General features: G+C 44.2%; 2 protein-coding genes across 4 annotated transcripts in view; both read left to right on the plus strand.

Moving 5' to 3' along the window:
- LOC104476204 (cell surface hyaluronidase CEMIP2) overlaps positions 1 to 15193 on the plus strand; it is a 50647-nt gene extending 35454 nt beyond the window's left edge. The window contains exons 18-23 of the mRNA XM_086757546.1: positions 5712 to 5894; positions 7843 to 8056; positions 8811 to 8912; positions 11184 to 11344; positions 12620 to 12729; positions 14844 to 15193. Coding sequence (XP_086613672.1) covers positions 5712 to 5894; positions 7843 to 8056; positions 8811 to 8912; positions 11184 to 11344; positions 12620 to 12729; positions 14844 to 14992 — 919 coding nt within the window. The 3' untranslated portion in view covers positions 14993 to 15193. The remainder of the gene's footprint in view (positions 1 to 5711; positions 5895 to 7842; positions 8057 to 8810; positions 8913 to 11183; positions 11345 to 12619; positions 12730 to 14843) is intronic.
- Positions 1 to 27672, plus strand: part of CEMIP (cell migration inducing hyaluronidase 1) — a 113334-nt gene that overhangs the window by 34883 nt on the left and 50779 nt on the right. For 2 of the 3 annotated variants that reach the window (XM_086757079.1, XM_086757081.1), the window contains exons 2-5: positions 22495 to 22602; positions 25441 to 25593; positions 26269 to 26407; positions 27205 to 27441. In XM_086757079.1, coding sequence (XP_086613205.1) covers positions 22527 to 22602; positions 25441 to 25593; positions 26269 to 26407; positions 27205 to 27441 — 605 coding nt within the window. In that variant the 5' untranslated portion in view covers positions 22495 to 22526. The remainder of the gene's footprint in view (positions 1 to 22494; positions 22603 to 25440; positions 25594 to 26268; positions 26408 to 27204; positions 27442 to 27672) is intronic. The other variant, XM_086757080.1, reaches the window with a different exon arrangement.

A 27672-nucleotide genomic window follows, 5' to 3' on the forward strand; every position in this document is an offset into this window, starting at 1 on the left:
TTGCCTCCTCCTCTGCAGCCCTTGCTGCTCTCTGTGCTCCGTGGCTTGCGCTTGGGGCTGGCCCGGTGGCAGCGCTCGGGTTTAACAAGGTAACTCTGCGAAGAGACGTCCCTCCTGAGCTGATCACTTTACAGCATGAATTAGAACAATCTGAGCATCAGACAGTCCCCAGATGACTGGGGCAAACCAGGCTGCTTGTCACTTTGAAGCCTGGCACGTGAAATCTGGAGGTTTTTCCTTGCTTTTACCCTTCTCCTGGCCCACAGAGTGGGGCTTGGGGCTCCTCAGGGCCACCAGCCTCTGCTGACCTGATGTGCATCTGAGGCACAGCAGCAGGAAAAGCAAAATACACAATAGTCAGCGATAGAGTACTTGGGAACGCATTAAAAAAGATAAAAATTGAATTGGGATGTGATTCCTGCATGAAAGCCTGTAGGGTGGGAAAAAGGATGATAAGATGATGTACTGTATTTAAATGCAGGAAGTTCTTATTTTTGCTTGAGTACAATTGTCTGTGAGCCAAATGCTGTCTGAGTCAGAGCCTGGTTTCATAAGTATCAGCAGAAGTGTTCCTCAGGGCAGGATCCCTTCTATAATTTCTTGAGCTTCGCAAAAGCAAAAATCATTCTTTTTGCCAAAGGAGGCACATGGGTAAAACTAAAACTTTTAATTTTTATTAAGAGATGGCCTATGCTTTTGAATTTTTAATGGTATTTCCTGAATGGCAGCATTTAGAAAAGGTATTTAAATCCCAATACACACAACTCTCGTTAGCTGAACACATACCTAACCTGTTACTATCCACGCAGCAAGTGGTCTTCCAGAAGAGTGTATCCTTAATAACAAGGTCCTGAAAAAAATTGCTGGATGTTCGCCCGGTAGCCGTGTTTGTCATCGCGGGGGTTTGGATGTGTTTAATGGACTTGAGTTGAAGGCAGAAAATTAAAAAGAAATCTAGAAAAAGAGAAGGGGTGAGCAACAGCTGCAGGGAGCTGGTGGGTTCAAGGGAAAGAGATTGAACTGGGAGAAAGTGATGAGGACATGGCCAGGTTTCTCTGCTCTTCTCATCGCTCATGAGATGTGGGTATTTCTCACTCCACTTTCCCCACCAGTGATGCTGGTTGGAGAGGATGTGGCTTGTTGTGAAAGCGTGTTTTGTGCAGGAGGAGATTCAGCCTGATGCTGGGAGGGTTGTTATGAGGTTGGGAGACATTTTTGGTGAGAAAAACCAGCTGTATCCTGACTGAGAGCAAGCAGCATTGACCTCCCGTGATTTGTTCTTGGGATGGGTTGGAGGCTGAATGGCGCCTTTGCTTTTTTTGTCTTTTGAAGTTTGAAATTCAGCCTGTGAGAGACAAGCTTGCCAAGGCAGCACGTGAGGATTTCTGCTTGCTTCCCATATTATGAACAGGAAAGTTTCAAATTCCCAGTTGTCTCACTCCCTTTGAAAGTTCAGCTCACATAGATGTTGACCAAAACATCAGAGGTGTTGTATTTAAATAGGAGTAATAACAGTTGGGGGAGACTGACTCACTGTATGAAAGTTTCTTGATTTTGGAGCCCAAGGAAAAAATAAGTAATTTTTAGTTGTACTCTACGGCATTCCCTCATTAGCTTAACCCCAGATTTTCTTCAGTGAGATCAGGATTTGGACTGTGCACTTCCATGGTCATCAGCTACGTAACACACCATGTCAATAAACATGGTGGAGCTGTTTTCTAGAATAATATTCATCAGCTTAGAGATTCCCTTTGCTAAAATACAGCCAGGATTGACACCCAGCATCACCAGCACCCCCAGCACTAGATGACACTCATTTGACCGGGCCTGATAGCCCATCCGATGTAGTCAAGGGGCACGTTTGCAATGTTGAACAAGTGTTATTTGTCCTCTCCCAGGTGGTGAGAGTCCCAGACATGCACTCTTTCTATGTTTACTCCAGCCAAATCTCATCTCCAAGTTACATGACTCATTTTACATCCCACCACTCACAAAAGTCTCCCCTCCTTTGCCTGTTTGATCACGTTCCTCCAAGTTGCTTTGCCTTTGGGAGTTGGGGTTGAGCTGGGGGGGTTGCTGTGAGGGTTGTAAATGAGGTATGTCTGTCTGTACGTGCAGATCTGTATCTACCACATGTCCAAGAACAGGAAACCTCTTGCCTGCTTTTTTGCCTTTCCCTTATCCTTTTTTTTTTTTTGCTTTTGCTTATCCTAGGAAGCCTGCTCATTGCCAAAACATAAGAACAGTTTTTTAACACTTTGCCTGATGTTTTCGCTTCACCTGAAGGAGCCAGAACTGCAAATGCCAATATCCTGGTGAAAAAAAGAAAGGCTTCTTTGGTTTGTTTCATCCAGCCATTTCCAAAAGGAAATAAACAGGCTGAATACATGCGTAAAAATACATGAAACACACAGTGGGGATTGTTGAATGACAGAAACAGGGGGGCAGAAGTGTCAGGGTTTATACATGCTGGTGTTGACAGTGTGGTGGTGTTTGAAACTTAGGACCTACTAAACTTTTTGCTAGTGCATATTTAGCTTTTCTCCTTCAAATGCCATTTCTTTTTTTTGGTAAAAACACATGGGAAAATGTTGGCCTGATTAAGAACAAGAATGAAAACAAGACAGAAGAATGTTCCTTACTTCTACAGTGAACTGAACTTTATCAGTAGAAAAGGTTGTGAACACGGTTACTTGGTTTTGGGGTGAAAACATCTTAAATAGCTCAAGTTAGTTTCCCACACGTGTTAATACAGCTTTCACTTAAACTGACAGCTAATTCCAAAGTCAGTCTTTCCACCTGAGAATATTTTTATATGTTTTTCTTGCAAGAAACTCCTAAGAACGTAATTTAAAAAAAAAAAGTCCTATGTATTGCTACATTCGACAGCATTTTTTGTATTGATAGTCTGACTTCTACCGCTTGTGTTTTAATTCTTTTTTCCCTTTGTTTCTGCTAGTCTTTAAGCAAAAGAGCATCTGAAGCTACAGATGTTCCCACAGCATTCAGGCAGGGGTCTGAAATTACTCTGAATTCGTAACTTGGGATCTACTATGAATTCAGTATTTTCTCTTGCGCGTGCTGTTTGTGTCCCCACGCCTGATCCCAGCAAAGATCCCAGCTGATGGGCCGGTACTGACAGCGGCAAAACAAGGACTTATTTTTCTTAATCTGTCTGTAAATATTCACCCCAGAGTTGCAGCTGGTAATTAAGACAGAATGGAGGAGTTTAAGCAGCAAAATAACGCAGGAGCCACATTTTATTGACCATCCTGAAAAGGAGGAAGACTTCCCACACCTGAGATGCAGCCAGGAGGTCCTTGGTGGCCAGCGCGGTGGCTGAGGAAGGCACACGCACATCTGTTTGAACATAACATCCAAGACATCCCACACCCGATTACTGCTTGTTGCCTGAGGTTGCATTTCTCCTTCACTTTTGGCAAAGGCTGGAGTACCGGCATCTAAGCCCCATCCATGGGCCAGGGGCAAGGTAGAGTCCTGCGGCCATCCTGCAGTGGAGATGTTCCTTGCTTTGGTTTTCCTGGAGGTGGTGGAGCCCAGTTCAGCCACACAGCCAGGTATTTGGGAGAGCTTACGGTGGATTTTGTACAAGCTGAAGAAACAGAACTGAAGTAAAGAGCTAAATAGGAAGCTGTCAAAATACCACTAAATTAAAGAGAAAATAACCACCTTATTCTTTCCTATATTTACATAAAGGATAACTTCTAATGCCTTTCCTTCTCACATCTCCTCCCAAGCCCTTTGTTTGGGGGAATGCACTTATTTCCATCTCTTCCTCCACAAACTCCCAAACAGGTGCTTTTCATTTGATCCTTTCAATCTTAATATAATTTATTTCAGCATTTCACTCAGCCTGCTCACCTGCACGCTAGGCTCTAGCACTCACATTCCCAAATGCCCCGGTGACTCAAGATGGTCGCAGCTGTGGGGTTTTTCACACTTTTTTTTCCCTTTCACCCTCCAATTCCCTTTTCTAGTGCCTTTCTTGTGCCCCAGGGAGGTGGCAGTCAGTGTAGCCGGTTCCAGCATCCGATGGTGTCTTTAGGGGATGAAATGTGCTAACACAATGCAAATCACCCTTATGAAACAGCGAAATATCTTGAGACTCCATCCTAAAAATATTCCACAAACATGGCTCTGGTGCATTTCTTTCATTTCCTCTAGTCAGAGGCCAAATAATCTGAAAATATATCCGTCTTCTAGCTGTCCTGTGTTATGACACAGCTGGAGTTGGTTAAAATCTAGAGGGCAGTATCTGGCTTAAGCTGATGAGTCTTTGTCCGGCTTTGATTTATTATCCTAGAACAGCCTGTCCCCTCTTCCAACCTGTAGATAGTTTTATTTTGTTTTAATGAGAAAACCAGAAAAAGACTGCAATAGCTTTGCTTTTGTGCTCTCCGTGTGCAATGCAAAGTGGAAGTCTAGGCATGCAGATTCCCAGATTTCTCCAAATCCAAGCAGTTTCCCCCCATTTCTCGCTCTGCAGGCAGGGATGGGTGGCAGATCATTTCAGGGGAGCCTTTGCAGAAACTTTGTCTTCCTCAGCTTTGTAGGGCCCAGAAAGACAGCTGATGAGGGTGGTACTTGTCTTTCTCTATAACAAATTTATGTTCTCACATTTTAACCAGGAAGCTAGGTAATTAAAATAATATATTTAAAGCCTGGATGGTTTTGGTAATACAAGGAAAGCTAACCACAGTACTGGCTCAGGTGCCTTGGTGTGGCACGTTGAGCAACTTCAGAGGCTAGAGACAAAAAAAAAAAAAAAAAAAAATTAAGCTAATTATCTTGTTATTCAGTTTTTCTTTTCAAGTGTAAATTTCTTGTGGCTTTCTGCTTTGCACAGCACATGTGTATCCTGCAGACAGGAAAGGGTGTTGGATTTTGTGGAAGAGCCTTCCCATCAGCATCCAAAGTGCACTGCATCTTTTGGCTCTGAGTTGTGTAACGAAGACTTCTAGTCAGGAGTTTTTCTCTCCATGAAAGTGGCAATATGAATGACAGGATAAAAGAAAGACACAAGGACAATTTTTTTGTAAACGTACATGCTGACATTGTGGTACACAAGAGTTAAAAGAGGATTTAACTTCACCCTTTAGTTATTCTAAACTGACATTGAAGAAAGAGCCATGGAGAGGGAGATTTTAATGGAAACAATAATAATAAACTTTGCTGTAAAGTGGAGGAAGCAGGTCTCTTTAGACCGTGGCTCTGGTTCAAGTCAGAGATTACTTTCTAATTCCTGAATCTGTGCCCCCGGTGAAATGTCTGCTGGATGCCGGTTCCCTCTCCCGCAGCAGCTCCGGATGAACTAAAACCAGCCCCGGCTGCCTCAGGAGACACGAGTGGGTATGTGACTGGTTGTACCGCAGCCTTATGAGGCAAGAAAGAGAAAATCTCTGATTTTAAGCCATCCTGGCACTTGACTCAAAGTCCTTTGAGGTCAGCCGGGGTCCCTGGATCAGACCTTCGTAATAAGCAGCCCTTGATTCCAGACAAAGCAAAAAAATCTGATTTTCTTTGGCTTTGAGGATTTGTTGTGTTTTTTTTTAAAGGAGGAAGAGAACCTCAAAGGACATTTCTTTGTTTTCCCCTGAAGACTGTACTCTTGGCTGCAGACCATCTCTCCTGTACTCAAGCCCTTACGTGCCTTTTCTCTCTTTCCCCCTGCCTTCCCTTTTTGCTGACAGAGGAGACTGGCTGCACATTGCCCTCTGCTATCCCAGGGAAGCCGTTTTCCAGGTGGTGGCAGATATCTACCAGCGACGGACAGGGACGGTGCACAGCGTAAAGCACTACCTCGCCGCTCCTTCACGGGACAGCGCTCTTAACAGGACCAACGAGCGGCTCTTCTTCTTCGACAGAGCATCGGGGTGAGCCCTGCATTGCCCCTGAATGGGCAGCAGACCCTCAGGGTCTTTATGTTACTGGCCCCAGCACCTCCTTTCTCTTTTTCAAAGTTAAAATTCAGGCCCATCCATCTTGCGTGGTCTTCTCACTGATTTCAGGTCAAAATGGATTTACGGGCTGGAGTACCTGGGTTAGGTCTATGTCTGTATCACTGAGCAGTGATTTGCATTGCCGTTAAGAAAATGGCCCATTTCTTGACTGGATTTGGGTCTTTTGAGGCATGATTGCTGCAGGTGTGTGTGTGGTGTAAATTATATTATGATATATTATTTTAATTTGTGGTGTTGCACCCCAAAAGGCCATGAAAAAGAGCCCTCTTATGACTGCAGCAGGTCCAACACTGAGACAGTCTGGAAATTTTCAACTTCTTCATATTTCTAAGATGATCACATTCTAAAAATTAGGTTTTTTGAAAAAAAAAAAAGAGAGCACCGTAGTGCATCTCTTATTTTGAAGGCCTGAAAAGAGCCCTAGAGATCTCGCGCTGTCTTTGTAAGACTCTAGGACACCTTTGGTTAAACAAACATATTACGAAACTGTGTTTCTCAGTCAGCTAAAATAGCTAGGGAGGAAAAAAGTGTTTTGTGGTCTAACCATGAGTCCCATGATGCTTCACCTGACTAAGTAGCTGCTTCAGGAATCAATCCACAAGTGCCAGATTTGAAAATAAGATGGGATATATTTGTTCATTCAACCATAACACATGAGCAATCAAATCCCGGAATGCTTTCCCTGCTAACTGGGCTCCTTGCTGATGGCCAGGTCTCTCTCATCATAGGAACTGTGAAATAACAATTTGCTAATTAAGCCTCCTTTTCTTTCCTCTTTTTTTTTTTTTTTTTTTTTTTAAAGAAAAAAGTTGCCCAAATTCTGTAAACAGGTTGTTTACTACTGAATAGCAGGGAAAATGGTGACACGTGTGGGTCTGTGGGGGAAGCGCCTTTCGCTGCCAGCAGCCATCTGGACCTGGTACATGCAGATTGATGGGTCAAACCTAACTTCATTCTGCCAGTAGCAGCCTTTTGGTTCTCTGTTTAATTCAGCAGTGATGTTTTTTAGCCTTTCAGAGTACAGAAGTTACGGGATTGGCTTTTTTTCTTTTCCTGTTGTTGTTTTTTAGACTTTATTTCATAATGAGTGGGATGTTTCCTCTTCTTTTTTTAACCCCACATACTGGATCCTTGGAAAGGAACCAAGCTTACTCATTCTTTCTTCCAGACAAATAGAAATAAATATTTAGTTTTAAAAGAAATAGAATGAAAAATCCCTTTAAAGCTTATGTATCTTTTTGATCCTGGAGCTGAACTGAGCTGTTTACATAATTTCCTCAGCCTGAATTGCAGAATGGACACGATTGAAAACATACTTAGGACAGCTAGCAAAAAAAAAACGAACTCCAAAGGCCAGAAGACCTGGCTGGCTTCAAGCTTTGATCATGCATGCCTAGGGCTAAGCTCTCCCTGCGGGCCAAGACCGTGCGGTGCAGAGAGCCAGAGGGGAGATGCTGATATTTCCAGGCAACCCTGTCTCTTTCTGCACAAGAGCCTGAGCACTGCTGCTGCTCTTTCTCTGGTGGGATGCCACCACGCCTGGGGGCAGTGCGGGGTGCCTGGGGCTGGAGGGGATGTCTGCCCCACAGGATGCTTGCCTGGTGAATGCAGCTGGCTTGGGTGTACGGGCTGCAAGTGCTGCAGGTCTCATTGTGCCAGGACAAGAGGGCAGCTCAACCTGCATCCTTGCAGGACCCGTTTTGCAGTGGCTGTGCTGTATTACACCGGTCTAACTGGAAGTTGGTTTGTGATGCTGGAAAATAGGAAGGATAATTCAGTTTAGCAAGTGCAGACCCTACCTCTCTCAGCTTTTTCTCTAAGCACACAGTGGCTCTGATCCCTTGTTTGCTCTCATTTGTAGGTACCTATTTGTTCACCTGCAAGCCCAGGAAGCTCGGAAGGGACACAGTTACTGCTCTCAGCAAGGCTGTGAACGTATTAAAATCATGGCTCATATGTACCCAGGGGACTCCTGGAGCTGCGACCAGAACCCCTTCCCGCAGAGGCCAGCAGCTGCCCAGCGCCCCGTGTCCCAGCACCCAGCTGGGCCATGCAGGGCATGTGGGGCCCCGCAGGTACCCGCCGCGTGAAAGAGCATCCGAGGTTATGCAATGTGTGTGCATCCACGTGAGGTCAATTAATTTTCACAGCCTATAAGGAAAAGCCGTAGAGAATTCCCACTCATTAATCTGCCCAGCATCATGTAACCGGTGTAAAGGGAAGGGTTTTGCTCTGAATTTCTGCAGCTTGTTGTATTGTGCTTCAAAGAGAGCCTCAAAGAAATTGCCCAACTGGAAGCATGTGAATGCTCATTCATGGCACCGTTTTTCCCTCATTTCTTTCTTTAAAACAAGTTAAAAAGGACTCTTGAGAGGGCTCAGATTGGATTAGCTTTGAATTCCAAAGTACAACATTGCTGCTGAATTTCAAACTGGAAAGTAATTCTGATTAATAGGAATAACTGGAAGATTAAGCAAGGTTTTCTTATTTACTGTAAATTCACCCGGCTCTAAATCCTGTAGAATTGTTTCAGGCTCATACAAATCTGCATTTGAGCTTATAGCCAGGCAAAATATATGAAATTCATATTCAACTTTTAAGCTTCCTTAGTGACAGAGTGACCATCTGAGGTCCCTTCCAGCATTGCCACGGTCCTTTGATAAAGGGTGTCTTAGTAATGAGCACTTGTGAACCAGGATCACAGCTTGAAAAAAATAATTTTTAAAGTTTTGCGATCATGTATATGAGCATTGGTACCTGGTGTAATTTTGTTGATGAAAACCAGTCAGCAAGCCAGTTTCTAAGTTTCTGTGTCTGGTGTAATTGCAGCTTGCTATCACTAGCACACCCTCAGTCAAGTACGTAAGGATCCAGATCCAGTCTCTCAGCACAGCAGACATACAAAACCACTTGACACCTGCGTTCATTAAGGTATGTTCTGTTTTATCACATTTGAAACGGTGATTAAACAGCGGAAACTTTATCTCCAAGGAAATTTACTGCAAAATCTGGCTGAGCCTTGGCAGAAGGAAATGGGAAGTTCCCCTGGAAGAGGCAAGCACATTGTTCTCCCTTTCAATTAACTCCATTAAAGCCACTGGGAGTTCCTATTATATTCAGATGAGGATTTGAGCCCTTAGGGGAAAAAAAAAGGCCTTTTATCACCTTAGAAGAATTAACACCATGACTCTAATGTAGAGGAAGGGGGAAAAAAAGCACACCAGAAGTCATTGTTTACAAAGTATGTAGGGGAAAAAAACCCAAGTATGTCTTTCTGGTTTTCTCTGCTGGCATTGCATTTAAAGATAATAACTGTATTTCACTACTGCAGGGGTTTGGAGCTGTCAGATTGTCCCTGCACATGTGTCTGTCTAGATGGTGAAGGGTGACTTGAGCCATGCTTGCAAGGACACCGTCCAGGCTTACACGCCTGTGTGCTGCTGAATTATAATTAATGCTAACAAATGCCAAGCATTTGGTACAGCATCCTTAAGGAGTCTAAGCAGCCCAGATTTCTTGCCACATACACTGGCTGCATCATCAAAAATTTATTCAAAACCATTAGCAAGCAGGTGTTATTGGAGGCAGCATCCTCACCTGCGGTGCAGCGCAGAGACCTGTGTGTGTGCAGCACAGACAGGCGTAGTCACTGAGGTTTGGAAAACCAGGGGCATCCTCAAAGCTTCTTGGCCTTTTCTAAAGCTTTAATGCAAAGTTTTGTTTTTCAAAGGAAGTTTTATTTCCAACACATGTACTGAAGTAAAGGTGGGGCTAGGCAAATGGTAAAGATTAATGTCTAAAGGAGGATTCTTACCCTAAATCTTAAAAGGTGTGGGAAATTTAAAAAATAAAGAGATGAAACAGAGGAGGCCCCACTACCAAAGCACATGTTTCATTCTTGTTTTGCTGAATGAAATGCAAAAGTCAGAAATGTTTTAAATTTATAAGCCACCCTTCCCCAAGGACTGAGTGAACCGGGTGCGGCGGTGCCCTGCTCCAGCTCCCACGGGGCCCATGTGAGCCCTTCTGCTGGCTCCTCGGCAGGTCTGCAGCACGTGGACAGGGACAAGACACGCAGCAGGGCCTTTCTTTTCCCAGCGGCTCACTTGTAGGTCAGTTAGCAGTGGTGGTTGCTCTCTGCTCCGTGTGCATCCAGACTTTGACACACTTCCCAGCCTTAGGAGTGTGAGACAGCCAGGACCAGGCAAAAAATTTAGTCTCTTTGCTCCTTCTCACTCCCCTCTGCCCACCCATGGCCCAGACATTCATGTTTCTCTTACCCTTGACCCCCTATTGCATTCAGCATCCTCCAGTATTTTGCAGAAGCTACTTTTTAACACTTGGCTCCCTCATTCAATCTGGCCTTATTTGCCCTGGAGTTGTACACATGTCTCAGATCGATGGGATGTATCTGAGCTCCCTGGCGATGCGGGCTTTGGACGACTGTGTGGATTGCAGTGGATTGTGTATCCTGGGCTCAGCTTTCTGGCAGCCTGACCTCGGAATGCTGTTCCTTTCCATGGTGGAGATTGTGTCCTGCCAGGCTGGGCTGTCCCCCAGGATGCTGGGGAAATCAGAGAGCCTTTGCCTTTCTAAAAGCAGAGATGGTGGCACATCATGAGAGATGTAACCTGGGGAAGAAGACCTTGCTGTAGGAAAGGAGGAGAGTAGGAGCCACTTGTGCTGCAGCTTCTTTGAGGCACTGAGACAACCCTACCAAGAAGGAATATTTTGGTTTTGATATTTGCATTTCCAGGGGGGAAAAAAAAAAGTCCATGTGTCACTTCTGTTCCCCCATCTGCTGTCTCAGCACCTCTCCCTTGCTCTGTGGTCAAATCTGCTTTGCCAAGTGACAGTAATTTCCCTCACATGGAAAGAAACTGTATTGAAACCGAAGCAAACATTTTACTCACAGGATTCTCAGCTTCCCAATGTGCAGAAGATGCCCATGATCTCATTTCTCATGTTTTTGTTACCCCACTGTCTTTGCCAGTGCCATTGAGAACCAAGCATTTTGCTACCTCCTGCCACTGACCATCCATCAGTGATGTCACTTCATCTGCACTAATTGTACATTTAAAATTACAGGGTGTAAATGCCTGATGTTTTCCTTGCTTGTAACTCTCTTCTTATGGAAAAGCAGGATGAGAGTCTGAAGCTCCCCAGCCAGCCTCCATAAACCTCCCTGGTTTTTTGTTGCAGATAAATGACACAGTTTTCCTGTTCAGTAGCCATGGGATATTCTTCGTGGTGCTAGATGCGTGTTCAGGAGCAGTCGTGAGTAGGCGGCACTTTGACAAAGTTACTGGGGAAAACGCTGCCAGTGCAATAACTGATTATGTTCAAACATTTATAAAAGAGAGGTAAGCAAATTGCCGAGAGCTCAGTTCATGTAGCAACTTGTGGCTGATAGACAAAGAAAGGAAAATGACCTACTTTCTTAACCAAACCTGTGCTCAAAAGTAAGCTGGCACAGATTAAATGTGTACAAATCCCAGATATCACCCAGATAATAAGAGAAGCAGTGTCTCTCTCCCAGGACTGCACAGATTAGAGCAGATAGAGACAGATTTTCTGGAAAACTGGCAATTCCTTCTAAATTAACCACTGATTTTCCAGCATGGAGTAGATAAGGCCCTTGCAATGACATTTGCAATCCTGCACACCTATTCTGGTGTCCAGCAATTTCCTGGCAGCCGATGATTCAATTTTCCATTTCTGAAACAAATCGGTTTCTGTTTACTCCTACTGATTGTTTTTGCCTCTTATGACAGATGAAAATCATAGGTGTGCCTGATTTTCCAATAGGACCTTTCTTGGGTGAGCCAATGAATAGACCTGCCTGCCCGCGGGCTCTGTTACCTCGCGTGTGTCCTGGCAATGGTCTGGATCATCTCTGTTTGTGTCTGTCCCACATTCCTTGTGGTTTTGTGTGTCGCCAGATAAACATGGAACAGCAGAGATTTATAGATAAATTCTTGGCTGCTGGCAGAAGCAGGTCAAACAAGCAGAAAACAGACTTCAGTCCAAGACATTTCTGAGCAGTTCATGACCAAAGATTTGAACACATTTGTATTGATGTACATGAGTATGTACATGTACAAAATGTGCATGAAGTGGCATAGATTCATGTGATGCCTCTATATTTGGGTTGATTTTCTAGTAAGATGTGTATTTTGAAAGTCTAGGCATTCAGCTAAATGCGACCAGTTGTGCAACCTGTAATTCATTGCAGGTGCAATTCACTGGAGGCTGAAAGCACATCTGTGAGGGCCAAGGCCGGACTGAGGCTTGACTGAAAATCAGACCCAGGATGTAGATGGTTTCAGAATCTCAGGACTGTATAGCAACTGAATGTCTTCTGCGCTTGAGTGTCATGCTCCCAGAAAGGATGCACTCACAAATAGTTTTGTGCTTGTTTTGATTCTCCGTGAAGCACAGGTTTAATTTAGGGACATTTAAACAGAGGCTTAAACTTAGGAAAGCTTATGTGGGATTGAAATCAAAGGGATTTAAGCATGTTCTTAAAGTTAAGCAAGCTCTTAAGTACTTTTCTGAACTGAAGCTTAAAGGTCTTGCAGATTCTTAATGAAAGTAATATTTTGCCATTATGCAATAATTACTGTCCTTCTTTTCAGATCCCTGGTTCTTGTGTGCTCTAGAGATATTGCAGAGGTGACGGGGAGCTCCGAAATGTCTGTTTTCACCAGGTTAGGTTCAGCAAAGCCTATTGTCTTCCACAAGAAAGGTAAACATATTTATTCTGCCATGTTTCTTTTGCTTAAGAATTACTGGTGTGTTTCCCTACCAAAAATGTACACATCCTTATACAGTGCTTATCAATACATTTCCTACCATGATATTCCAGTGTAACCTAGTAAAAACCTCTTGGCACAAGGATGGTGAGAAGTAGGAGAGTTATTTGAGGGTTTTGATGCCACCTCACCAGTGAGAAGCTGCATGATGCAAATTTTTCATCCTAAAGGCAGCTTGTTTTTCTAATAAAAAAATAAAAAAGAAGAAAAAAAAGAGTCATTTGATAAAGATTCAATTTCTAAAATTCAACTGCTTTGCAAGCAAAAACAGTCATAAACTGAGGAAAAAGAAAATAGCTGGAAGATAAATAGGAGCTATTTAGGTTTTTGGATGGAAGGAAGGTGAAATCACCAGTTCTGGAAAGTTCTTATTACAGTGTCACCTTGGATTGCTACAAGAACTCCACTGGTATCAGTGATCCAGGTAATACATGCTTGGTTTCCTACTGGAAAACTAAGGGCTATTGAATCCAGGTTTGGATGAATGATTTGAGTGATAAGGAAATCAGGAAAACAACCAGCCAACTTGAGTCGCTTTTCATTTGCAGTCTCTCAAGTAGAGGTGAGATGTAGAATTGGCTGTATTTCTAGCTGCCTTTTTTTTTTTCTTGGAGGTTTGGGGATTTTTTTTTTTTTTTTCCCTACCGCTTCACTGAAATTTATATAGGTTTCTGGTTCAAGTTTCAAAGCTCATTGCTGTGACTGTTCCAGGGGAAGACAGCGTAGTCTTTACAGCAGAGACAGTGATTTCACTTTGGTGCCCGTTTGATTCCTGAGAAGCTGGTTTTTTTTCTTTCATCCTTTTAAAAGCAAAAATTTGAGTGTTTCTTTTTTGTTTTTATCCTGAAACTTCATTGCTTCATTCTTTCATCAGAGCCCTGAATACTTTTGAAAGGAATTTTTTGATTAAAAAGCAATCTTTGTTTGTTTTGTCAAACTTTGTTCCCTGAACCACCTGTGCCGCTCACTTGGGCACAGTGCTTCCAGGTCAGTTTGGGAGCTCAGTTCAGCCTCTAGCCCTGACTGCTCCTCAGGCACAGAAAGCAGCAAGCAGGGCCACCGCCATCCTAGGGACACCCTGGTTGGTGACCATCTCCTTGCCCTACCACTTGAGTGGGATGCTGGCGTCTCGTGGTGGGACTCAGCCGCTGCTCGCCGATCACGTCCTGCCCCTGTTTTGCTTTTCCTAAGGGTGAGGGTGTTCACCCACGTGTCTGCCCTGGTTTCCAGTCTGGGTAATTATGTTCTGCTTCATGAGCTTTCTCCTGCTGATTCAGGTATGCGCACTATTTGACTTCACAGCTCCAAAAGTGATCACACGCAGGACTGATCCGTGCTGGGGGGGCTGTGTTTCAGGGCAGGCTAGAGCATTTCTCCCAAGTGCATATTGCTTCTGCCAGGGATAATGCAAAAAAAACCCTGATCCCCTTGACCCCAGCGGGATCAGGATTTAGGGTCTTGTTGCCTGGTTTTGCAAAACCTTATTTAAATTAGAAGTGTTTACAGGAATAGTCTCGATCCAACCAGCTGCAAATAGCCTTGGGAGTCTTTGCAATGAAAAGCATAATATAAACACAAGACATTATTATTAAAATGGAAGAATACATAATGCCTTTGTACTTTGTGACAGCAGAGGACCAGCGCAGAGTCGACATGGGGAACAGTTTAGGCGTAACAGGAAGAAACTGATGTAAACTAATAAAAGAAGGATTCAAAGCACCTAACCATTTTCATGTAGTCAAATATGAAAAAGTACCAATGCTTAAAAATAAAGAGTAAACCAATATTCCTCCCAGCTGACATCTGGGAACCTATCTTAGCCTATTGAAATATCTGCAGATCTGGGATGCCGTGAGGTTGTGGCTTCCTCAACACTCATTCTCTCTTCCACCACCCTTTTTCTCCCCTAAATGTTCTGTTATTTTAATCCAAGGGAAAAAAAGAAGGGCTAAGAAGTTTCCATGATATGTGGAGAGAGTCCGTGCTATGCTGCTAATAAGTGAACCGAACCGTCCAGAGGGTCACTCTCTTTGTGTCTGTTTTTCAGGGAGTTTTGCCATGCTTGGTTATAAAGGACAAACCAAACCCTCCTGGATTAAAGTCCTTAATCACGCTGGTTATCAGACAGCTGCTTCTCTACAGCATTATGTTCCCTTGAAGCTGAAAGAATATCAATGTCCAGCTAATGCTGACTAGTCACTAAAATTTTGCTTTGTCTCAGAACCACTCGGAGTGAATCTCTGCAGAGCCCAAGGCGCCCTGGGTTGCCCTGTGGGGCAACACCAGCCAGGCAAGCCCACCGCCGTCACCAAAACCTCCTCTTGTTTTTACGGGATTGTACCAAACCGATGGTGTTCACTTGTATGTTTTATAATTAATAAATGTATTCTAATCTTACCTCCTGTGGTAGAGCTTTGTTTTTCAAGCAGTGCCTCACAGGGCAGGATAGGAAAAGCCTGTGGGCTGCCCTTCCCGAGGAGAAGCGTTTGAACATATCCATGATTTTGTATCAAAAGGTAAGTTTTAAAGGCAAAAGCCTGCTCTCCAGTGTCACAGGGACTGGAGATGAAATTTGGAAATTCTAGCAACATCCAGAGAAGAGATGAACTTCAGCAGAGGTGGGGAATTCTCCCTTGAGTCCTCTTTTCCCTCCATTAATGTCTGCTTTTAAGAAAACAAAGTCTCCATTTGCTGTGGCAAACAGGAACATCTGCTTGCATCAGTGGGTGAGGATGCAGTGATCTTACGCTAATATCTTGCAATCGAACTGAATATATAAGGTGCAACAAGGAGTTATAAATGTGTTTCTGTCTATAGCTAATGACTGGTGAAATTATGTTTGTCCAACTGATGTGAACATTTAATGAAAGACCGACAGGAATAAAACCCAGGATAAAGTATGCGCTGTGTAGAGTAAAGTCTTGTGTTCCTTTCGGACAATGCTCGTGTTGACTTTCTGCTCCCATTGAGGACTGAGATACTGCCAGTATTAGTGGCTAATTCTTTGATTTTGTTTTTGTTTATGCTGCTGCTTTTTGAAATAAAGAAAAAAATAGAGCTTTCTGTGCAAACTGAGAAATGGCTAATGACCCACTGACTGTGATTTAAGTACAAAGTCACACTGAAATGATGACATACTCATTTTGATTTGAACATGATGGTACTTGGTGACAGCAGTGAAGGGACAGGGCCAATTTCAGACTATCCATGTCTTTGTCGCACAGGTTACACTATCCATGTCTTTGTCACATGGGTTGCCTAAACACGTAGGTGAAGGCTTTGTTGCTAATGTCTTGGTTTTTTTTGAAATTCCCAGAAATGGCCAAACATGTTGCTACAAAGAAAGGTTAGTGTTTTGTTGGCCAGACTTTTGCTCCCTGGTGAGTTAGTCGCTCTGGCATCCGTGCGCCGGCCAGCTGATATTGTGCCTCTGAGCAACGACTGAACTCCTTGGCTGGGACGCTTGCCTCCATCAGACACATACCGCTCGGTGGTCCTTGGATGTGGGGTGAGAAAACACCTGAAAAGTTTACAGGCAGAGGAGGAGACTGTGGCTCCATCTCTACACCAGGTAGGAGAGGTGGGAGTTGGGTTTGGCCAGGGAAGAGGTCCTGGCTTGCTAGAAAGTGTGAAGATACCACTGATGCTACTCAGTAAAGGTAAGATAAGGAGTGAGGCACAGGACATCATGGGCCTGAGCCGGCTCCTGCGGGGAGCAATGGAGGCTGACATCCTCAGTGGTGATGAGGGGTGGTACAGGAGCCCAAGTGGCTGGGACTGCCTTCCAGGGAGCTCCCTGAAGTTATTTTGAACTCCTTTTAGTATCTAATTGTTATGATTTCTGAGGCTATGCAGGGGAAGAAAAGCAAGATGTTTTTGGCTTGTGAGTGTAAGCCCAAAATGGAACAACTACTTACAGAGCAAGCTTTTAGCTTCTTGGAGATTTATTTGATAATCTGTGACAGGTCCAGACCCTGGATCCCAATAAAAATGTGCAGAGCTCTAACCTCAGGCTGAGACTAAACAATTGGCAGAGGAAGAGCCTGGTGAAGGAAGGGAGGAATGTGCCTAAACCTCTGAAAAATCTCTATTCCTCCTCCTGCTCCGGGAGGAGAGCAAATGGCAAATGTCCTGGAGAGGAAGGCGTGGAGCTGTGGCGAGCCAGATGCAAACAGTGAAGTACCACAAAAGCAAAAAGAAAAATATTTACATCCTGATGCAGTTATTTGGGTAGTTAAAAGCAGCAGTTTGAAGAGGATTCAGGATGCTGTGATCCTCTTCAGCCACTGCACACGCTTTCCTTACCTTGGGAGGGAAAAAAGACTTCAAAACCAGAGACGCTCTGCAGAGGGTACAGTTCCTTCAAGGGCCCTTGGGACATTCAAGATGATGTTTTCAAAGGCTGCTGCCATCTTGGCATGCACCAGAAGTCTGTGTGTGTGAAGCTGCGGGGGTAAGTGTCGCGTGGGCGTTGCGTTTGCGGGAAGCTGTCTGATGCCTCCTAGGGATTTCCTGAGCTGGAGGATCTCCACCCGCATGCTTCAGTCCACATGGACTTTGTGTGTGTCCACGTGGACCTGCAGCTAATCCAGGCACATTCAGTTCACCTAAAGCATTCAGGACGTACGGCCGTCCTGGTTATCCCCAGAACATTTCTGCGGTGGGGACACAGTGGCTCTGGCACTCCCTGAAAGCACAGCAAAGCCAGTGCAGCCTGGACCTCTGAAAACGGGGCTCAGCTTCCCACCGCTTTGGTGCTTTGAAAACTTCATGTGGTGGCTGAGGGTTTAATTCAGTGAAATGCTGGGCACTTCAAAAGCATGTGAACCTGGGAGTCAGCCTCAGGTGGGTGCAGTGATGTGAATTGCAAATGATTTTGTTTTAGTGGAGCCAAAAATTGCTTCCTTTCCTTTTCAAGGTCTGTAAGTCTCTGCAAAAAGAAATGTTAATTCTAAAAAAAACCCCATAGCTTTAAAGTTACTCTTTTTTTCCTTTTATTTCTGTCTCAAAATAGTTTGCCAATATTGCAACAAATTTGCAAATGCCTTAGTTTCCTTTAATTTATTAATTGCAAAAATTTCCTCTAACTCCTGCTTCTGGTTCAGAATCTGTTTTTATGAGCATCAGGAATCCAGGACCTTGCAGTGATGTTTATGCACAGAATATGTGAGCAGAACTTTCTTCCTTGTAGAGAAAGATATTAGATAAATTTATGAGAAACCAAGGTTCATTGGGAAAAGAGTCAGAGTGCTGCTTTTGACTCCAGTATTCACTTCACTGAGAAGTCTTTTCCTGAGTTTAATCCTCCTCTGCCTGCCAGTAAAAAAAGAGCAGCGAATGGCTGGGGTGGCACGCACAGGATCGAGATGAAGAGCAGAGGCAGCTATGCTGCTGCTGTGCTCTGGGACTGGGAAAGCATTTTCATTAGTGATCCCTAGAAATGCGTTTGTTTATTTGTAAGGCCGTCTGAAGGCTTGAGCTGGGCTGCGGTGGGGTGTGCGAAGGTTCCCCCTGCACAGGAATGTGACTGTAGCAAGAGCTGGCACGTCCTCCGGTCAGAAAGGCAAACGTGGTCGGCAAATCCATCTTCCCAGCTGGGGCTAAAGTGGAAAATTCCCCGAGTGGGGTGAGAGGACAGTCACTGCCATGCAGGGTCAGCAAGAAGGTAGCAGAGGCGCTAATTAAACAGCTCCTTCCTTTCTCAGGAATCAGCTTCCAAATCGATGTTGGCGTCTTGGCATATGAGTGAAGAAACGTGTGGCAAGGCTTCAGACCTAGCCATCAAACCACCAAACCCTCAGCATCAGCTGTGGCAGTGGGAGGGCCAGGGTTTGGCCACGGGGTGCTCCACGGCCCTGACACTGACCCATCGGGGTCTCCTGGAGCGTCTCACCGTGCAGAGGTGGTCCCTGGGTAACGCAGACGTTACTCGCAGGTTCTCTAAAGTACCTCTGCAAACTGATGCCTGCTGATGGGTCACTCTCCGCCAGGCTAAAAGGCACCTTTTCCGCGTGAGCTTTTCCTGCTCTTCTCTGGGAATGGCTTTGGATCCCTGCTTTGCCCCCGCACAGGTCTGCATTTTCTCATGCTGGGCAGTAGCAGTAGTAGGAGCCGTTGGGTTGTGGGCAGATTCCTTGTTCCTGTTGGACATCTTTTTCAGAGAAGATCGGGTTGCGGCGGCTTTTCTCCCATCCTTGTCGTGTTTCTAATGGATGATTAATGCTGCTGTTACACCCTGCTTGGCATACCAGAAAGGGCCCTCATCTTCAGCAGATGGGAAGGTACATCAGCCAAGGTGTGTAAAGCTGGTCTTAAAAAGCACTTTAAAATACCCACTATCAGGAGTTACATTTTAAAAATTTTGATTCCAAACTTGGATGGTTGGCCCAGAGTTGTGCAAGGTCGAGGTCGGAGCCAGGTGTGTGTTTCTGAACGGCTGGCTGTGCCGCTCCAGAGAGCTCTGCTCTGCCGCCCGAGATTCAGGGTGTCCACGTGACCCCACCATGATGCCCATGTCTATCCATCTTCCTCAGAGCATTTCTTCACTGTTCTGCTTTCAGGATTGTCTGCTGTTTGTTGCCTCCAGCATTAAAACCGCAGGGAGGGCAGTGGATCGGGATTCCTGTCTATGCAGTGCGCTTTCTAGTACAGTATTGCTGCTGACACTGGTGGTAGTGGCCAGCTGAGGGCTAATGGTTTCCTGAATCCACTTTTAGCATTGTCTGCTGCTATTGTTCACTTTTTGGAAAGATCCAGCAGCTGGGAATCATTTCAGAAAGTCTGCCTTGCCAGATCCAGGGATACGAGTCCCACTTGCCATTGCCAGGCAGCTTTTAATGGCTAGATGAAAAAGCTTTTCTCGCCCAAGAGAGGACTCACAGATGGTATTTGAGGAACGCTGGAGATGATAGGCTTAGGAGGATACTTGTACGGCCCTTACGCTCTCAGAGTGCCTGAGTCTGCAGGGAGCTTTGTTGACATAGCCGGTTACATCAGAGCTGAGCTCAGCCACGTGGCGCCCGTTCAAGTGAGATGCTGTACAAGTACTGCTGCATCCCCCGGCGGCGCCGAGCCGAGCTAATGGGAGGGGCGGGAGGTGACTCCTCCCGAGTCCTCTCCAGCAGGAGACATGGATGAAAAGGGTCACTACCTCTTCCTCCTCTTTTATTTCATAGTAAAATCAAACATGCCACTGTCTCTGTCTAATATTTGGGAAAGATGCTTAATTTAAAGCCTTTGAAGGAAAATTCCTGAAATTATCCCCCGAGCAGCGTTTTTCCGGCAGTGTTAGTCAGAGCTGAATCAGAGGAGCCGGATCCTCTTGGCCCTCTCAGCTATCAGCCTTTCCAGCCCGAGTGCCAGTTAATACTAATGCTGCCATGAACTCGGGCTCGCCGCGAGCCGAATCAAACACCCTACCTCAGTCACAAAATAAGCAGGATATTCTTTGGACTGGGGCAGATCAGACATTATAAAAACACCGGAGCCTGGCACGCAGCTGACGCCTCCCAAGATGACATTGGCTTTTCGGTGTCTGATTGCTTGTTTTGATCGCTGCTGCTGAAGACGGATGTCCTCAGGGGAGCGGTCCCCCTGTGAGCAACCGGGGGTATAACATAGCAGAAGCCACTTTACACAACCTGATGGTAAGTACTCTGAAGAAAGCACAGGCTGTGAAATCTCTTGCCCTAATTTCCTCCCAGTTTGCTACGGGTTACTGTCAGAAACAAGATCATGAGCTGGATGGAGCAGAGATGCTCCTCTCAGTTTTCAGTGGGCCAGAACAAAGAAATTTCTTTGCTACCTACGAAGCAACAGCAGAGCAAATGCATGCCATCACTGACAAAAAAATCAGTCCCTTCTTTTTATTTCTGTGAACTCCTGTATTATCTGAACGTATTTTATGACCAGTACCTTACCAGTTGGAGTCTGGCTTTATGCAAGACTGACATAGAGCTGCGCCCGCGCGATCAGAACCACTGCTTATCTGTAATGGCCATCCTGCGGTGTTACCACTCCTTTCGTTTTTCGTCTATCGTTAAAGCAGAACCTAGTGATTGGGTTTGCAGATTAGACTGTGTAATAATCGCTAATAAATCTTGACGTTTTAATGGTGACTGCTGTGCTTTGGGCGTACCTCTAATAATGGTCGTTTAAAAGAGCCCTGGCTTATCCAGGGTTGATGGCTGATGCTGTTAAAATGTCAGACGCATGCAGCCTGGTTCTGGCACAAATTCCACGGTGACGGTATTGCTGTCTGATAACGTGTATCGTTCGAAGTTATAGCGTTACTAAGTGCATTCCTCTTCTCTACTGTTCTGTAACAGCATTTCAGCACCTGATAGACTCCGTACCGAGCCCTGGGTCTATGCTGTTTCCAGAGCTCACGGCTGTCAAATACACTATACAAAAACAAGCAAATATTTTCCTGCTGGGATATTTCCTGACAAATCTGGTTCTAATGCTATTTTTAATACAATCAATGGATTACATGTGGTTTGAATGTATCATTGTACTTCAAACTATATCACCTTTATGAAAAGTAGAGATGTGTTTTGCATATATACACTGTAAAATTTCCTCCAGACTAAATCCTGGCTTCTTGCATATCTTTTTCTCATGTTTTTTTTTTTGTTTGTTTTATATTAACAAGTGACATGAAATTTTTTTTTTTTCCTAAAGAAACTGGGGCACCCTAGAGTTTTTTTTCCAGATGCTTTTTTGGGTGTCTAACTAAGCTGTGCAGTGCATATGTTAATCCTATCTCGTCACTGCAATGGGACATGACAGCTACAAATAAATGTCTTCGATTTTCCTCAGATACTGGCTTACGTGGTAAAACCTAGAGGCTCCAAGGACTACATGTGAATTCTAAACAGCAACTTATGAATACAGAGCACTGATGCTCACAGAAGTGAGTGTCCTTGCCTCAGTGTGAATACACATGTCAATAAATTGTCATGAGCACGGGGCAGAGCTGCAGAATCAATCACTGGAGAGAATCACATTAATTCTGACTTTGACTTTCATAACACCGCTTGTTTGTTTTTGCTGGGGGTTGGCTACTGAAGAAACGAAAGCAGCGTTAGGTAGACTGGTTTCAAAAGCAGCTTTTGATTTTGCAAGAAAATTCTGGGCTGACATGTTAAAGAGACAATGTTTTCTTGGGTCTGAAATCTAAGAAACTGCATGCCTCAGGTTGGAAGTGTGAGTAGGGTTTATCTTGAGGGCGCACAAAACACCATTGCTAAAAATGTGTGGGTAGTCTCTGGGGAGAGAGGTGCCACGGAAAGGTTACGTCGTGAAAATTTGTCACTCTGCAAACGCCTTCTCTGCTGTGTTTCATTACTTTTCTGCACATGTGAATATTCAGCCCTAGAGAGTCTTGACACTGGATGTTTGTACTGCATTCCTAAGGCGGTTTTGGTTACATCTGGTGGCTGCTTTCTGAGTGTCTGTTTGGGTTCCCAAGTGGGTTTACCCTGAACCAAACAAAGGGTGAGGAGCTGCCCTTGGTTTCTTGCTCTGTTCAGGCTGGCCCCGAAGCAGCGTGAAGGTGTTCTCAGCCGTAGAGCTGGATGGGAGCAGAAGTGGGATGGTATAATGCTGGATGTAACCTTTTTTGTGCACTGAATGGTTTTTGCATAAGCTGGCAAAAAAAAAAAAAGTGACATTTGCTTGATATTCTTTCTTCACAGGTGTCCATCCAGAGAATTAAAAATCCTGAAGAATGGCTCTACCTGCCTCCAAGTATCTGGCCGAAAAGTTCATTTTTCTTCTGTTTGTAATCTCTTCTGTAAGCACAGGTGAGTTTCCCTGCCATGGGGGAAGAGGGCATGCTTTGTATGCTTTGTAACACTATTTTTACAAAGACAGTGGTGGTTTAGACTGAGCAGCTTTTCACTCTTCTTTGTATAATAAGAGTCAAGGACAGAGAGAGAAAACTCATCAGAAAAGCAATTTTCTGCTGTGCCAACACTCCTGATCAAAAGCAGCTGGCGCGGCAAAGGCTGAAGTTTCTGAGCAGGTGAAAGTACCCTCAGGAATCCCTCAGACACTGCCATGCATTCTTAAAACAAACCCAAATCCAACACACTGCCACAAAGAAATAACAAAAGAAACCTCAGGTCCTAATAGCTGTGGCCGTGGGAGGTGAGGTCGAGCCTGTTGCTGCGTTGCACAAGCCCAGATGTGGAGAGCAAAGAGGTCTCAGAGGGGACATCCCTGCCCCTTGGGGTTTGCCTTTTCCAAGTAGCCCTTTTCCTGAGCGGTTAGGGAAAGGGGAAAGGGAAGCTGGGTATACATATTCAAAATAGACCTAATTTGAGGGTTTGCATTTGTTAAAAACAAAGAGACCATATGTCTTGCCCCAAACACTGCAGCTGCATGAAGCAACCTTTCATTGCCGTGCTCAGGCCCTTTTGGTCAAGAAGCAAAACATTCAGTTAATCCCTTGTGCTGGGTAGAAGTTGCACTTTTATTTTAAAAATGACAGTGAGAGTATTAGTCCAAGCTGGCAAGGCACCTGGACTAGCTGGCAGAAGATGCTCAGCCCTCCAGTCTCCTTGGCACAGAGGATGCAGGTGAATTTGGGTCCTTTGTTCTGGACTGTGTTGGCTTTTGCTGATTGTCATCCCAATCATCAGCTTAAATTCCTCTTGATTCCCCCTTAGACTTCACTGTCTACCTCTCTGTTTCTGAGTAATGAATTTGAGGGGCACAAGTCATTTTTTGAGACTGCATGAAGCTCTTTTGGACACTAGCATAGCCAAGTAAATGGACAAATGAGCAAGCTTTTATCCTGTCAACTTAATCTAGTTGACAAATTATACCTCTACATTTGAATCAATTCTTTTGGTTTTATTTAGGTTCTCATCACGAGCAAATTTTTCTATTATTCTTATTCCTATGGGAATAATAGCTTATTGCTTTGCATTTCAGTGTGTATTACAGTTATGTTTGAACATCTATTTACAATGCAAGTCCCATTTCCTGCCTAAAATATTTTTTTTCCAACTCTTATTAATTCTGAGTGTCTTCTGGTATGAACCCAGAAACTCCATCTTATTTTCCTCAATTACTGTAAATTGGAAAAAGTGCCTCTGACATTACTTCGAGTTTCCAGCTGGCACAAGTGGTATCAAAATCAGGTCCTGGATGTTTATCAGTATTTGACTTGCTGCATGGTAGATTATTAGCCCTCTGATTTGAACACTGCATGTATATGGAAAAAGTTTGCAGAGAGCCAAGGCATATGTTGCCCACATGAAACGTCCCTTGCTTACCTTGAATAGCTGGCCTTTAACGGCTCTCTGGAGACATTAAGTCAGTGGCTGCTCCAATTCTATTGTTTTCTTAAGACATGAAACTGGTGGAGGAATCTGAGAGGAAACTGAATGCAGATGGACAGATTTTGTTTCTGTTGCTGTGGAATTACAGATATCCCTCAAGTTTCGCAGTGGCAGCACACAACAGCTCGCTGTCAACTGCACCAGCACTGAGACGTGTTTTCTTGCATGGATTCACATTGTTGTCCTTTCCATTAATTGAATGTATTAGTGTCTGTGGGACAAAACCCACCCAAATTTACTGTACTATGTGCCAGAGACGTAACCCTGCTAAAGTCAAGGTGTTTATCCCATATCTGTTATCATTGGTTTGTGGATGCTGTTGTTTTCCTATGATGTTTTTGTTTTAACGGATAAAAATTGGAGAGCTGGTGAGAACTCCCAACCCTTTCTGATGGCAAAAGACTCATTGTTCAGACTTCCGCTGACCTCAGCTTCCTAGGATTGGAAAGGTTTCTACCCTCAGAAAATATGCATCACACATGGTGCTCTCGCAGTCGCAGTTTGGCTGGTTAGAGTGAGATGTGAGGCTCACGTATCAAGTGAGATCATATCAGGGAAATATTTTATCTTAAGTAAATACTTATAACATGAGACTAGCACATCATGGCAGTCTGTAATCAAATTGGTGCGTGAAGACTGGTGATGTGTGAACCCAAAGTGAATGGATCCTTATTGCTTCTGCCTGGAAAAGCTCACAAACCCAGAGTCTCTTTCTTGTGAGATTCCTGTTGCTCTCTGATTCTGAGTGGACCAGTAATTCCTCGGTGCTTGGTGTTTTCATGTTAGTTGGAGCACTTCTACTTTACGTCTCCAGTGAAACACAGGATGCAAGCGTATTTTAACATCCTTATATTAAACAAAGCTTTTCAAACCTCACAGGTTTTTCAGGAGCATTTTAAAAGGTAGCAGTTGTTTTATCCTTTCATCCACATCTTCCCTGGGCTTGTGAAAGGCTTTGTGTCCTGATGGTGTGAAGGGAGCTGGATGTCATTGCAGGAAGGGCTCAGTTACAGCCTCTTCTTGGAGGTTTTCTGGGAACTGCATCCCTCGCAAAGCTCCTTTGCACCGGGTAGTGGGTTTTTCCATGCTTCCAGAAAACCATACAGCTTAAGCTGTTGTTTGTTTTCTTTTGGCCTTGACCCTCGTGCACTCTCCTGCATGGAGATATCGCTGTGTTCGAGGGAGTCAGCAAAGCGGGGTACTGAGAATGATACTGTAAAGATGTCCAGATATGGAGCTTTTTGTCTTGCATCCAACAAGCCGTAATTGTCTTTACTCTCCATCTTCACCCAGCAGAAGCAGCTGTCATATGTCCTGATAAGGATCCTGAGTTAGAAAACTGGAAGCCAGGTCACAACAAAGAAAACCGCGTTGAAATCCGTAATGGCAGAAAGCTCCTTCTCTCTTCTTCTGCGACCGTCCACTCTATCCACATCACTGATGGAGGTAACACGTGCTGCTGGCAAGGCTGGCTGAAGCCTGCTTTCCACTGTGGCTGTTTAAATCACTGTCTCACGCTGGGAGAGCTTCTCCCTGAGAACTGGGTGACTACTGAACAAACCCAACTTTAATTTGCTATAAGGGTGGGTGGTAGCTGAGATGCTATCAGTTCTTTAGCCATTATAACCAACCCATTGTTTCTCCTTTCTGGAGAATTTACAAAAGCACCTCAATATACTAATGAGTTCTACTTCTGCGATTTGTTTCAAAAACATTTTTTTACTAAATCGTTGTCCCGATAACATCATACTGCAATAGTTGTGTTCTCAGGGTCTCAGGACAGGGCAGATGCATGTGTGCCTCTTTGTCTCTAAGGACAGAGCCGTAGTGTTGCTGGTGGCTGCTAGCATGAATAGCTTTTATTCATCTTAGTTCTGAATTTCTGTCTCAGTTTTGAACAAGTCCTCTTCCATGCAAATATTAATTGCATTCTTCAAAAATTGGACTGCATAAAAAACATATAATGTCTTTAGGATTTGTATTGAGAGCTGTTTTGTGGAGGATGGGCAGAATTATTTGAAATCTGAGGTGAGGGCCCAGCACTGGGTTTAGCACAATGATATCACAACCTTTGATGAGCTGCTGTGTGTTAAAGCAAATGTTATAACCTTTTCTGCTTAGGAAAACTGGTCATTAAAGATGGCGTGCAGCCTATCATTTTGCGTACTAGGCATATACTAATTGAAAACGATGGAGAGTTACATATTGGCAGCGAGATGTGCCCTTACCAAAGCAATGTGGTTATCATCTTATATGGGCGGTACGTATGCATGAATAAAGTATTATCTTGGAACTTTCTAGGATGTCTCTTCTACAACTTTTGTTAAGAAACAAAAGTGTTTCTTAAAATTACATTTTCTTAGATATACTTACCATCAGTGCTCTGTGGAAAGTTCAGTAGCTTCTTAAACAATTTAAATGCCCTGCAAAAAATTGATGTAGTTTTGATTCTGGTTTCAAATACTACTGGGAGATAAACATTGGGGTATTTGGGCATCCCAGAAAAATCAATGTGCCCCTTGCCACTACTCAAGCTGATTTTCCAGAACAGACTTAAAGACCAAAGAGCTATTTTATTCCGAAAATTCTCCTTCCTAAACATCCTTTCATTCTGCATGAAAGTGTGAGCCAAAGGATAATACGTTTATGTCTTGCAGATTGCTACAGGATCTCTGAGATTTTCAAGAATGCCAAACTCATATTTAACAGCCACTAGACCTCCTAGCTCCTGGTTAGGGTCCTAACTTCCTCCAGAATTCAAAAACACAAATGTGCCATTCAGTTTGGGCTTCAGGCTTCCTCTGGCCTGGATATAATGACTATAACCTGCATAATCTGTGTTCCAGATTGCTACTGGTCTTCAGTAGTTGCTGGTATTATTTAAAATAATTTGTTTTCTGTACAACGTGAGCAGTTGCTGATTTTTAGAGTAGTTGAAAGAAATACTTTACAAATCATCACACTTTTCTCTTTGGGCCATAGCGGAACAAGGGGAGAGGCTCCTTGACTGTCAGATACAAACCCAAAACTGGTTCCTTTCCTCCCTTCCTGCTGCAGAGCGGATGACGGCAGCCAGCCAAATCCCTACTTTGGGCAGAAGTATCTTGGAGTAAGTAAAGGTGGCACTCTGGAGATCCATGGAAAGAAAAAGCTGTCCTGGACTTTCTTAAACAAAACTCTTCATCCTGGTGGCATGGAAGAAGGTGGATATTACTTTGAAAGGAGCTGGGGCCATCGAGGTGTCATTGTCCATGTTATTGACCCAAAGACGGGGGCAGTTGTCCATTCAGATCGGTGAGTGACTTTTCAGCTGTCTAGAGATGAGGATCTTTGGGAGCAGGTTGGGGACAGCATCTCACCAAGCTCAGAAACACACATTTTAGCATCTTGTGCAAACGGGTGTTATTGCATGCATATGCAATTATTTCTAGATCAGTAATCTCCAAAACCCAAAACCTTGCTATTCTGCCAACTAGCGTTTAATCAATTTGGCTTAACAGAGACCCCTAATATACGCTGTTAGAC

This window comes from Chlamydotis macqueenii, chromosome 12 (assembly GCF_036417535.1).
Source record: "Chlamydotis macqueenii isolate bChlMac1 chromosome 12, bChlMac1.mat, whole genome shotgun sequence".
NCBI classification, from domain to species: domain Eukaryota; kingdom Metazoa; phylum Chordata; class Aves; order Otidiformes; family Otididae; genus Chlamydotis; species Chlamydotis macqueenii.